The sequence below is a fragment of the Chrysochloris asiatica genome, unplaced genomic scaffold, assembly GCF_000296735.1.
Source record: "Chrysochloris asiatica unplaced genomic scaffold, ChrAsi1.0 scaffold00120, whole genome shotgun sequence".
Classification (NCBI taxonomy): Eukaryota; Metazoa; Chordata; class Mammalia; order Afrosoricida; family Chrysochloridae; genus Chrysochloris; species Chrysochloris asiatica.
In genome coordinates this window covers 2,095,202-2,109,012 of record NW_006408638.1, presented here as the reverse complement: position 1 = coordinate 2,109,012, position 13,811 = coordinate 2,095,202, and the positions used below count along the sequence as shown (strand labels likewise).

Below are 13,811 nucleotides of genomic sequence, written 5' to 3'. Positions count from 1 at the left end.
TTACAATTGCTAGAAATACTATGCTAAGTAATTCACAAAACACAGTTTGTGAGGATATTGTGAAACCCTGTTGATAATTTTAAATGATACCACTTTGAAAGCCAGTCTAGTAATTTAGCCTTCTATATTTGCTCAAACATTTAATTAACTCACTGGACCATAAGGTTGGTTTGAACCTCAAGGTCAGCAGTTCAAATCCACCAGTTGCTCCTTCTAAACCCCAGACAGGGTCACTATGAGTCAGAACTGACTCAATGGCACTTAACAGCAACAACAAACAGAGCTTGTTTTGGCAGGGCCAGACCAAATTATTTCACTGGCCTTATATGGTCTGTAGGTTAGACGTCCCCCACCACTGACTTACACAGATGCCTCAGGAAAAAGTCCTTTGCTGGGAGTTGAAAAGACTATAGCTAAAAGAGACATAGTAAATGATTCACTGCACTGAATTAATAATAATAAAAAAGTGTAAACAACCCAAATGTTCACCAACTGGTTAATGGTTAAACAAAATGTGGTAGATATATAAAATGTAATATTGCTAAGCAATTAAAAGGAATGCATTACTAATGTATGCTACACCATGAAAGAATTTATAAATCATTATGCTATGTAATATAAGTCAGTCAAAAAACACACATGTTGTATAATTTCATTTATATGAAATGTTAAGAATAAGTAAATAGAATATTGATAGATATAGTTCTGAAGATGAGCCCTTCAAGTTGGAAGGGAATCAAAATATGATTGGGGAAGAGCTGCCTCCTCAAAATGGAGTTGACTGTGATGATGTGAATGGAGAAAAGTTTTGGGGACCTTCATTTACTGAGGGAACACAAATTGAAGAGGTATATATATGGCATCACATTTATAGCCCAAAAGAACATTTTAAGATCTATTTTGAATTGTAATGCTCTCTGTGATAGGATAATACCAAATGCTTACAAGGAAGACCAATTAATACCTCTATTATTCAAATTTATATACCAACCACTAAAGCTAGTGACCTGAGCTTCATTGAGTACACAAAGGCTTTTGATTATGTGGATTATGACAAGCTATGGACAGCATTGTGAAGTATGAGTATTCCGGAACACTTAATGATGCTCATGAGGAATCTGTACATGGTCCAAGAGGCAGTTATTCAAATAGAACATGGGAACACTGAATGGTTTAAAATTAAGAAAGGTGTGTGGCAGGGTTTCTTTCACCATACTTATTCAACCTGTATGCTGAGCAAATAATCCAAGAAGCTAGGTTATATGAAGAGAAACATGGCATCAGCATTGGAGGAAGACTCATTAACAACTTGCGATATACAGATAATACAACCTTGCTTGCTGAAAGTGAAGAGGACTTAAAATACTTACTGATGAAGATCTAAGACCACAGCCTTTGGTACGAATTATATCTCAATGTAAAGGAAACAAAAATCCTCACCACTGGACCAATAAACAATATTTTTATCAACAGAGAAAAGACTGAAGTTGTCAAAGACTTCATTCTTCTTGGATCAACACTTATGGATCAACACTTATGGATCAACACTTATGGAAGCAGCAGTCAAGAAATTAAATGATGTATTGCATTAGGCAAATCTGCTTCCCAAGACCTTTTTAAAGTGTTGAAGAGCAAAGATGTTAGCTTGAGGACTAAGGTGTGCCTGGCCCAAGCCATGATATTCTCAATAACCTCATATGCATGTGAAAGCTGGACAGTGAATAAGGAAGATCATAGAAGAATTGATGCTTTTGTTTGGAGAATATTGAAAGTCCTATGGGCTGCCAAAAGAACCAATGGATCTGTCTTGGAAGAAGTGCAGTCAGAGTGCTCCTTGGAGGCCAGGATGGCTAAACTTTGTCTCTCATACTTTGCACATATTGTCAGGAGGGACCAGTCACTGGAGAAGGATATTTGTTTGGTAAGGCGGAGGGTCAGAGAAAAATAGGAAGAACCCCAGTGAGATGGATTGGCTAAATGGCAGCATCAAGGGGCTCAAGTGTGGCAACAATTGTGAGGTTGGCCCAGGACTGGGCAGTGTTTTGTTCTGTTGTGCATAGGGTCACTGTGAGTCAATACTGACTTGATGGCCCCTAACAACAACAACAACAACCAATTTCTTCAGTCTGAAATTGATCAAGCAAGCATGCAATTAAAATGTACTGATAGGTACTGATGATTGGAAGATAAAGTTTGGAAACCAAGAGGAAGGACCAATGACTTCTTCTTTGCAAATACCTTCTTTAAATAATATACACATGGGCCTCATCAGATGTACTACACAAAAATCAAATTGACTACATCTGTGGAAAGAGAGGGTAGGAAAGCTCCATATCATCAGCCCAAACAAGGCTCGGGGCAGACTGTGAAATAGATCATCAATTGCTCATAGGCAAGTTCAGGCTTAAACTGAAGCAAATGAAAATAAGTCTGTGAGAGCCAAAATATGACTTTGAACATATCCCACCTGAATTTAGAGACCATCTCAAGAACAGATTTGATGCATTAGACACTAATGAACAAAGACAAGAAAAGCCGTGGAATGACATCAAGAACATTATACAAGAAGTAAGCAAAAAGTCATAAAAAGATTAAAGAAAGAAAAAAATAAAATGGATGTCAGAACAGACTCTGAAATTTGCTCCCCAGCATAAATATGTTAAAGTGAATGGATAAAATGAAGATATCAAAGAACTGAACAGAAAATTTTCAAAGGGCAGCTCAAGAAGACAAAGTCAAGCATTATATTGAAATGTGCAAAGACCTGGACTTACAAAACCAAAAGGGAAGAACATATCCAGCATTTCTCAAGGTGAAAGAACTAAAGAAAAAATTCAACTCTTAACTTGCAATATTGAAGCAAAATATTAAATGATTCAGAAAGCATAGAAAGAAGATGGAAAGTATACACAGAATCACTGTACCAAAAAGAAATGCTTGATGTTCAACCAATTCAAGAGGTAGCATATGATCATGAACTGATTGAAGGATGCACTGAAAGTATTGGGGTAAAACAAGGCTTTAGGAATTGACAGAATACAAATTGAAATCTTTTCACAATCTGATGCAGGATTGGAGGTGTTTAATCATTTATGCCAAGAAATTGGGAAGACAGCTACCTGACCAACCAGTTGGAATAAATCTATATTGGTACTCATTCCAAAGAGAGGTGACCCAACAGAAGGCAGAAATCATGGGATAATTACATTAATATCACATGCAAGTAAAATTTTGCTAAAGCTAATTCAATAGCTTTAGCAAAATTTTGATACAACCTTGCTTGCTGAAAGTGAAGAGGACTTAAAACATTTACTGATGAAAATCAAAGAGCACAGCCTTTGGTATGGATTACATCTCAATGTAAAGAAAACAAAAATCCTCACCACTGGACCAATAAACAGCATTCTTATGAACAGAGAAAAGATTGAAGTTATCAAGGACTTCATTCTTCTTGGATCAAGTATCAACACTCATAGAAGCAGCAGTCAAGAGATCAAATGACGCATTGCATTAGGCAAATCTTCTGCACAAAATCTTTTTAAAGTGTTGAAGAGCAAAGATGTCAGCTTGAGGACTAAAGTGCGCCTGACCCAAACCGTGGTGTTTTCAATAACCTCATATGCATATGAAAGCTGTACAGTGAATAAGGAAGACTGTCAAAATCTACTTCACAACTACAGTGATCAGAACAGCCTGGTTCTGGAACAATGAAAGATGAAAAATGCATAGATCAATGGGACAAATTTGAGAATCTAGAAGTAAACCCATCAACATACAGTCAGCTGATCTTTGACAAAAGGCCAAAACACACTAAATGGAGAAGAGATAGTTTCTTCAACAAATGGTGTTGGCAAAACTAAAAATCTATTTGCAGAGGAATGAATCAAGACCTATATCTCACACTAAATACCAACACAAACTCAACAGGAATTTAACACATAAATGTCAAACGCAGAACTATAAAGATTACCAACAAAAAAATAGAGACAAACTTAAAGATAGTAATACAGGGTATACATATACTGTCAAATATTCTAAAAATACAAAAACAGTAGAAGACAAAAATAGATGACTGTGACCTCCTAAAAATTAAACACTTCTGTGTATCAAAAGTGTTTGCCAAAAGAATAAAAAGAGAGTCCACAGACTAGGAAAAATATTGTTTTCAATGACATACAAGATAAGGGACTCTTTTCTAAAATTTACAGAAAACTACAACACCTCTATAAGAAAAAGATGAACAGCCAAAATGAAAAAATGGGCAGAGGAAATGGTCAGTCACTTCACCAAGGAAAACATTCAGGCAGCCAAAAAATATATGAAGAAATGCTCATGATCACTAACCATTATAGAGATGTAAATTAAAACAACAATGAGATATCATGTCACTCCAGCATTCACATCAAAGTTCAGAAAAAACGGAATGCTGGCCAAGGTGTAGAGATACTGGGATCCTCCTACATTGCTGGTGGGACTATATAATGGATGGTTCGACCACTGTGGAAACACTATTGGACTCAGAAAGTTGTCAATAGAAATGCCGTATGACCCAGGAATCCCTCTACTTGGTATATGTTGTTGTTGTTTTTAAGTGCCATAGAGTCGGTTCTGACCCATAACAACCCTGAATAGGGTTTCCTAGGAGCAGCTGGTGAGCTTGAACCACCGACCTTGCAGTTCAAACTGACTTTGCAGTCCACTGTATTAACACACAGTACCATACCAGGACTCCAGAACTTGGTATATATCCACTAGAAATTAGAACCAGGACACAAGTAGATGTATGCGCATTGATGTTCATCACAGTATGATTCACAACAGCAAATAGATGGAGACAACCTAAATGCCCATTTATGTAAACAAACTTTAGTACATACACACAATGTAATACTATGCAATGGTGAAGAATGTCAGTGAATCTCCAAAATGCGTTATAACATGGATGAACCAGTAGGCCATTGTGCTGAGAGAAATTAGTCAATCACAAATGAATAAATGTTGTATGAGGCCACTATTGTAAAATCTAAAGAAAAGGTTTTCATGCTAAAAGAAACATTGTTTAATGGTTACCAGGGGTGGGAGGGAAGGTAGAGTAATACACTGGGTAGAGGGTAGACACATGTTAACTCAGGTGATGGAAATGGGAGTACAATATACAAGAAGAGGGATGTTGGCAGAAGAATGATGATGATAGGTGAAGATGTCACTTAGATAGGCTGCATAAGAGCTAAAGGGGATAGAGATAAATCATGTTACATACAGGGTCGCTATGGGTCGGAACCGACTCGATGGCACTTAACAACAACAAAATATATGACATTGGAACACTAGTAGTAGATATATGGACAGATACACAGACTGAATGGGTATTGAAGAATGGGTATTTACCTTTGCTGCAAACACTATGAATGAGGAGAAGCATACAGTGGGTAAAATGATGAAAACGTCTCATACATTGTCAAACATCTTAAGGCAATGAGTTGTTGGGCCTGGGGTATAGGGACCATAGTCTCAGGGGACACCATGGTCAGTTGGCCTAACATAGTCCATAAACATTTCTAAATTTTACTTTGGTGAGTAGTGCTGGAATCTTAAACGCTCATGAGTGGCATCTATTGGTCTCTCCATGTGTGGAGGAAGGAAGAGTGATGAGAATTGAAGGTGCTTGGAATCAATTAGTCCAATGGCCTAATGGAATATGTGAATATCAGTTTCCATGACTCTGAATCCTGAAGAACTAGATGGTACTTGGCTACCACTACCAATTGCTATGAAAGGGATAATAATAGAAACTCCAAAGGATCATATTAGAAGGAGAAAATGTGGAACAAAACTCAAATTGTATAAAAAAAACAACAGGAAAAAACAGAACTGGGTTGCTAATCTGAAAGAGACTGAAGGAACCTGAGACTATAATCCTCGACCACCCTTTAGGTCTAGAAAGAACTCACCCTCTTGGCTCAAATTTTAGCCAACCAGTAGATAGGTATACAGCAATAAACACACACATCCAAAAAGAAGAAGAACCAAAGTTAGCATATTAACAGAACATTTCCAACAAGTAGAAAAAGAGCAGCAAATAAATTAAATAATAAAGGGGAGACAACAACACTAGCCAGGTATGTTCATCATGGAATGGTGAATCATTCAAAATCAAAATGGCAACATTTACCTAAGGACAAGATTGAGAAGGGATGGGAATGTGGGTGGAATGGCAATAGGAACCACCAGAGAAAGTAGAATAACTTTTGTTGCAGAGGAACCATATTGTTGTATGGAGGGGATTGCAATCATTGAGATGAAACAAAGTATGATTTATCGATTATAAAACTGATAATCTTGTCTGTAAACCATCACTCAAGTCACAATAAAAAGTGAAAAAAAAAAAAAAAAAGTGCAGGTTCCTCATGAGCACAGTTAAAGATTCTAAAATATCCATTCTTCACAACGTTATCTTTAGCTTGTTGTGATCCATGCATCCAAAAGCATTTGCATAGTCAATAAAGCTCATGTAACCATCTTTCTAACATTGTCTGCTTTCAACCAATATCCATCTGAGATCAAAAGTGATATTTTTCATTTCAAGTCCTCTTTTGAATCTGGCTTGGATTTCTGGCCATTTCCCGTTGATGTACTGTTGTAGCCATTTTTTAATTACCTTCATCAAAATTTGACTTGCATTTGATATTAATGATAGGGTGTAATGATTTCTGCATTCCATTGGGTCACCTCTCTTTGGAATGGGCATAAATATGGATCTCTTCCAATTGCCTGACCAGATAGCTGTCTTCCATATTTCTTGAAATAGATGAATGAGTACTCCCAGTCTTTCATCAATTTGTGGAAGATTTCAATTTGTATTCCATCAGTTCATTTAGACTTTTTTTCCATCAATGCTTTCAATGAAGTCAGGACATTTTTCTTCAGATCCATTGGCTCTTGATCATATGCTACATCTTGAAATAGTTGAACATTGATCATTTCTTTTTGGAACAGTGACTCTTTATATACTTGCCATCTTCTTTTGATGCTTTCTGCATTATTCAATATTTTTCCCATAGAATCCTTCAGTATTGCAAGTCAATATTGGGATTTTTTTCTTCAGTTCTTTCAGCTTGAGAAATGCTGACAGTATTCTCCCCTTTTGATTTTATAACTCTAGGTCTTTGCACATTTCATTACAATACTTTGTCTTCCTGAGTTACCCTTTGAACTTTTCTGCTCAGCTCTTTTACTTCCATATTTCTTCCATTCACTTTATCATATCTATGTTGGAAAGCAAGTTTCAGAGTCTCTCTGACATTCATTTTGGTCTTTTCTTTCTTTCCTGTTATTTTGAATGATCTCTTCCTCTCTTCTTGTTTTATACTCTTGATGTCATCCCAGAATTCTTCAGGTCTGAGGTCATTAGTGTCTAGTGCATTAATTCTGTTATTGACATAGTCTCTGAATTCGTGTGCACCAAGTTAATGTCATATTTTGGCTCTTGTGGACTTGTTTTAATTTTCTTCAGTTTCAGTCTAAACTTGCATATGAGCAATTGATGATCTATTTCATTATCTGTCCCTGGTTTTGTTGTGGCTGATGATATGGAGCTTTCCCACCATCTCTTCCCACAGATGTAGTTAACTTGATTCCTGTATATTTCATCTGGTGAGGTATTTGTGTGTAGTTGCTTTTTATGTTGCATGTATATGATGGTGGTGGTGGCTGTGTGATGTCGAATTGGTTTTGTCTCATAGTGGCCCTTCACAGGGTATTTCAGGCTGTAAATCTTTAAGGGAGCATAAAGTCTAATCTTTCTCCTATGGAGCAGTTGGGTAATTCAAACTGGTGACATTCTAGTTAGCAATCAAACACATGACCCACTACACTACCAGCGTTTCTATCTATCTATCTATCTATCTATCTATCTATCTATCTATCTATCTATCTATCTATCATCTATCTACCTATCTATCCATTCATCACTCTAACCCTTTTCCAAAGAATTCTGTGTTCTCTGATTTAATCCTTGTCAAAATACCAGCCTTGGCATCTTCAAAGGACTCACATAATGCTCTTTTTAAATGTTCTTTGAGTATGGGGGCCAAAAAGAAGTTTGAGTGGGCATGGCCAGAGTTGTTGGGATGATAGGGTAAGTTTACCCAATGAGATTCATGTAGGACAGCCTGTGCTACCCTAGAAGAATGAGCAGGTCCATTGCTGTGATGAGAAAAAAATTTCTTGGCACAAATTTCCTTGCTCTTTTTCTTACCAATGCATTTTTAGAGTTTTCATATAACTTGTTTCTAATATGCCCCTGTGATGGTCCAGTTTCCTTAGTAAATATATCAAGATTACCCTTTTGGAGTCCCCAGAAATATTTTCTATAACTTTCTGTGTTGATCTCGCTGCCTTGAATTTAACTAGCCCAGCAGAACTCTTCAAGAGTCAGTTTTGACTGGACCTTAATTTCTGGATTGTATTGGTAAATCTAAGACTCAGTTATACCAAATCATCTTCATTAGATAGAATCTTGCTTAAAAATCTGATTAAAAGATCAGATCTTTGAGGTATCTTCTTGCACCCACTGAGCAGAAAGCTTACTGAGGCTAAGATGTTCACTCAAAATTGAAAATGTTAAACCATGTAAGATATAACAAGTATGTAATAAGTAACAAGAAAAATGACAAGCCTCTTTGAAAGAATAGACAAAGCATATGAGCATTTGATTTTCAACAAAAAGGTAAATGGTAAGTGGCATAGTGGGTTTTCATTGGACTACTAATCTCATGGCTGCTCCTTGGAAACCCTATACAGGGTAGCTATGAGTCAGAACTGACTTCACAGCGCACAACAAAGTAATAAAAAATATTTTAAAATTATATCTTGTGGTCAGAAAATGTTTATTGAAAGCCTAAATATGTGAGGCACTGTGCTAAGTGCTAGGGAGTCCTGGTGTGGTGCTATGGGATAATGAACTGGACCACAAGGTCAGTTTGAACCACAGGTCTGTGGTTCACAGTCACCAGCTTCTCCTCAGAAACTCTATACAGGGTCCCTATGAGTAGGAACCCACTGGATGGCACTTAGCAACAACAACAATATAAAATCCTGATATGGCACTGTAGGATAAGCGTTGGATCTCAAGGTTGGTTTGAACCACATTATAGGCAATTCAAACTCACAAGCCACTTCTTGGAAACCCTATACATGGTTGCTATGAGTGGGAAATGACTCGATGGCTCTTAAAAACAGCAACATAAAATCAGGAGTCCTGGTATGGTGCTATAGGGTAAGTACTGACTTGATAATCACAAGGTCAATGGTTCTAACCTTAGAGTGGCTCCTCAGAAATCCTATACATGTTTGCTATGAGTTAGAAATGGTTCAGTGGCACTTAACAACAACAACAATCATGAAGATGTCAATGTTTGATGAGTCTAAGTAAATTCAGATTCCTTATAGCATGATGGCTTTATATAAGAAACACTGGAATGTGAGTCACAAGGTCAGTGGTTCCAGTCTACCAGCTGCTCTGCAGGAGAAAGATGAGGTTTTCTGGATCCACAAAGATTTAATAAGCCTCAGAAACCTTATACTACTTAATAGCAATGTGACATTTAAAATTCTCAGGAAACAGATCTTCCTCCATCTTTCTTTTCCACACCCACCAACAGATTTTACCACTGGCTCTGCCAATTTTCAATTATATCCTCATATGCCTCATCCTTACCCCTGTTGCCACACTCATTTTAATAAACATTGATTCTGCTCTTGCTTTTATTCCTATTTCTTCACCCCCAATATATTTTTTTTCATTCTTTAAACTTCCATTTCATGACTATATATTCCAGTTCACACTTATTTCCATTTTCTGAATTCGCAATCACATGATATGTATACAACAAAACCTCAAATTATTTCTGCATAATTTACATTGCTTCCCACTTTTTGAATGCCTGTCTAATTACCTTATTGGGTTTTAAATACTTTGAGAACAACTGTGACTTAAGTTTTTTTATGAAAGGAGCAGTAAAACAGTATGGGGAAAAACCATAATCGATTCAAACCCTAGCTCCACTCCAGATGCCTGCATGATCTTAGTAAAACTACTTAATATTTCAAAGTATGAGATTTTATTTTTTTGCTTTCACTCTGTAAAGCATGAAAAATATTACTTAACAATGAAAGATACTAAACATGAAAGGTTTACCTTTGTGTTGAGCAGAGAGTGGGTGCTCATTAAATCAATTTTTCCTTTCATATTTGCACATTTACGTGAATAACAAATGTAATAATAAATATTTTTAGGATTTTCACTGTTTTCTAACTTATTTATGCTGAGCAGTGCCTTCAGCTTTTACTTAATGCAAGTATTATATCAATAAGCACAGGGAAAAGTAGGATAAATGATGCTACATTGAAGGGACTGTAGTCATTGAGATGAAACAAATTGTGTATGATTTGTTGAATGTTAAACTGATAATTTGCTGTGTAAATGTCTACCTAATTCATAATAAAATACTTAAAGTTTTTAATATTGGAATTAGCACAGGCTAGTGCTATTTTCAGAGTTCTCATGTGGTGCTGTAGGATAAGCACTGGACTGCTATCTACAAGGTTTGCACTTCAAACCCAACAGCCACTCCTTGAAAATGCTATATGGGATTGTTGAGTCAAAACCAACTTGACAGCACTAAACAACAACATCAACAGCGCTATTCCTAATAAAAAAACAAGACTAGTAATGCTATCTGGATGTGTGTGAGACTGTGGGGAGAGAAGACAATACTTGGATTAGTTGGTGTATATATTGAGAAATTGCACTATCATGCATCATGAACTACTATCAAACTATGTGAAAACATTTAAATCCACATGACTCTAAAATAAATACTTCCAACTAAAGATGGATAAATTATTTTTATACAGTTTCAGAGATCTTGATGGGAAAAATCCCAGTCTCTGAAGATAAAGAGTCTTGTGTGGCTCTGAAGGATAAACATTCAACTGCAAGGTTTGTTTGAACCGCAAAGTCAACGGTCCAAACTCATCAGTGTTCCTTGGAAACCCTATACAAAGTTGTTGTAGGTCAGAACTGATTTGATGGCACTTAACAACAATAACAAAAGATAAAGATATTGACGTGAGAATGCGTATTCTGTATAAATCCATATTGAAACATCAACTTTAAAATAATTGATATGAATATTGCTTCTGTTTGATATCAATGCAAAGTTACACAGAAGTTGCAATAGAAGGAGAAAGAATAATATTGCATTCTTTCATGGAAATTTATTTAGATTTTTTAAATTGTCCCACCATTATCCCTTAATGGCAAAATAAGATCTTTGTTGCATTTAGTCACCATGTCTTTTTAGTCTCTTTTAGTCAGTACTTTTGGGCTTCATAACATTAACGTTGAAGAATATAGGCTACTTATTTTGTAGACTCCTCTTCGATTTAAGTTTATTCTTTCTTCTTTGTTTTTTAAGACAAGGCTGTTACTTTATCTTCTGAATACATTCAAAGATATGAAGAGACTGTTGTGAACAGCTTCATGTCATAGAACTCTTGAACAGCTCAAAGGAACTTGAGAATCAAATTCAATTACACATTTGATTTCTGACATACAGTGAAGCTTAATTAATATCAAGAACTTAAAATTTGTGAGAATTTGTAAGTTGATGCTTAGAAATTCCATAAATTTCTCAACAATGACTGGAGACCTTTATATACTAATGTTTATTCCTATGATTTGCTAGTATGTTGAAAACTGTAACTAATTCCACTCTGACACAATTTGTGACCTTATGAGTAGTCATTCAATTGACACCCCTTGTGTGGCACTGTGGGCTAATGCTTTGGACTGCAAAGTCAGTTTGAACCACAGGATTGACTGCTGAAGCTCACCAACTGCTCCTTGGAAACCCTATACAAGGTTGCTATGGGTTGGAACTGACTCAATGGCACTTGGAAACAACAGCAAGGGATCCTAGTAATTTAGGTTTTGAAATACATTTTAGCAGAATCTATCCTCCCTGAACTTATTTTAGCATTTATACATTATTTGACTCAAAATTACCATGGATTTATGATATAATATTTGATATTCAAAGTAGCCATTTTCCATTTTCTCGGTATCCTTGACTTTGAAAACTTTATCTAGTTAATCACAGGGGTTGATATTTGTTTCAGAATGTTATGAGCTTTTCTCTTCTTCATGATCCTTTTCATAGCATTTATGACTTGCTTATTTCTTAGACTATAGATAAAAGGGTTTAATAAAGGAATTACTAGAGTATAAAAAATAGCAACGGGTATATCTTTATCCTCTTCTTTAACTGAAGTTGGCCGAATGTACATGAAGAGAAGTGAACCATAAAATATTAATATAGAGAGAAAATGAGATGCACAAGTAGAAAAGGCTTTGCCTCTTCCTTCTTTGGATTTCATTTTGAAAATAGTGAAAATGATGCAAAGATAAGAGATTAAGACAATAGTAATAGTAAAGATTTGAATTGACCCGGCAAGAGTAAGTATCATCAGTTCATTGATATAAGGATCAACACAGGAGAGTCTATAAAGTGGAAGAACATCACAGAAGAAGTGATTGATTTGATGAGATCCACAGAAGGTTAGCCTTAATAGAAGTGTTACATGAATCATGGGATTTAGGTTTGCAGTTACGAAGGCCCCTATGGCCATCTGTATGCAGAGTTTCTTTGACATCATGGTGTGGTACTTCAGTGGATTGCATATTGCCACATAGCGATCATAGGCCATAGCAGCCAGGAGAAAGCAGTCCACAGTTTCAGCAAGGCAGAAAAAATAAAATTGTACCATGCATTCATGGAGAGAAATCATTCTGTCCTCAGAAAAGAAATTCTGTAACATTTTGGGAGTAATGGCACAGGAACAGCAGGAATCCATTATAGCCAGGTTGGCTAGAAAGATGTACATGGGAGTGTGGAGACGGCATTCAATGACAATCAATGCCACCAAACCTAGATTCCCCACCATGGTGAGAAGATAGATGGCAAAGAACACCACAAACAGAAGGGTCTTCAGATCTGGGTTGTCTGTAAATCCTATGAGGATAAACTCAGTTGTCAAGGAATGATTGTCCTCAGTCATCTCTTGCTTCTCTGTTGAGACAGGAATTATGGAGAGAAGATTCTAATTTAGTGTTTCTAATTTTCCCTTTGAATTTCTGTTAAACAATAGCAAGTAGAGCCACTCTTCAAGTCCTCCCTGGTATCTCTGAAATTCAGGCACAAATACTACAAAGGAACATGAGTTTCCCTGAGTGTCATCTTATATCATTTCAAGTGATGCAGCTCAAGATTCACAAGAATATTTTTGAGAATTTCAGGGAAATGTTTGCAATGAAAATGTTCATGTTTCTGAATTTATACAAAGATAATTAACAAATACAGGGTATTTTAGATTTAGTGTTCTCAAATATCTTTGTCAGTCTTTGTATTGATAGTCCTTAAAAATGTACTTAATATCTATTTTTCTGTACACACACACATACACACACACAAGAAGAGACTACTGAAAGTTTGTGGAAAATTAGAATGAAAAAATATTGGTATTTTTCAAGATTTTTTTTGAAACTCCTCCACATTATTTTACTGAGGAAATATTTTTTATATACTATCTGGTAGTGTAGTGGTTACGAATCGGGCTGCGAACCGCAAGGACAGCAGTTCGAAACTACAAGCTGTTCCGCGGGAGAAAGATGAGGCGTTCTGCTCCCATAAAGATTTACAGCCTCGGAAACCCTGTACAGGGTCGCTATGAGTCGGAACCGACTCCAC

At 36.3% G+C, this 13,811-nt stretch overlaps 1 protein-coding gene across 1 annotated transcript; it reads right to left on the bottom strand.

Annotated features, from left to right (window-relative positions):
• Positions 1 to 12,150: 12,150 nt before the first annotated feature.
• Positions 12,151 to 13,122, bottom strand: LOC102814088 (olfactory receptor 5K3-like). The gene has a single exon (XM_006868644.1). It carries the CDS (start codon positions 13,120 to 13,122, stop codon positions 12,151 to 12,153), a length of 972 nt encoding a protein of 323 aa, XP_006868706.1.
• Positions 13,123 to 13,811: the final 689 nt, after the last annotated feature.

Bases quoted from the DNA above. Each gene is read 5' to 3' on its own strand.
- LOC102814088 (XM_006868644.1), bottom strand. From the start codon at position 13,122: ATGACTGAGGACAATCATTCCTTGACAACTGAGTTTATCCTCATAGGA.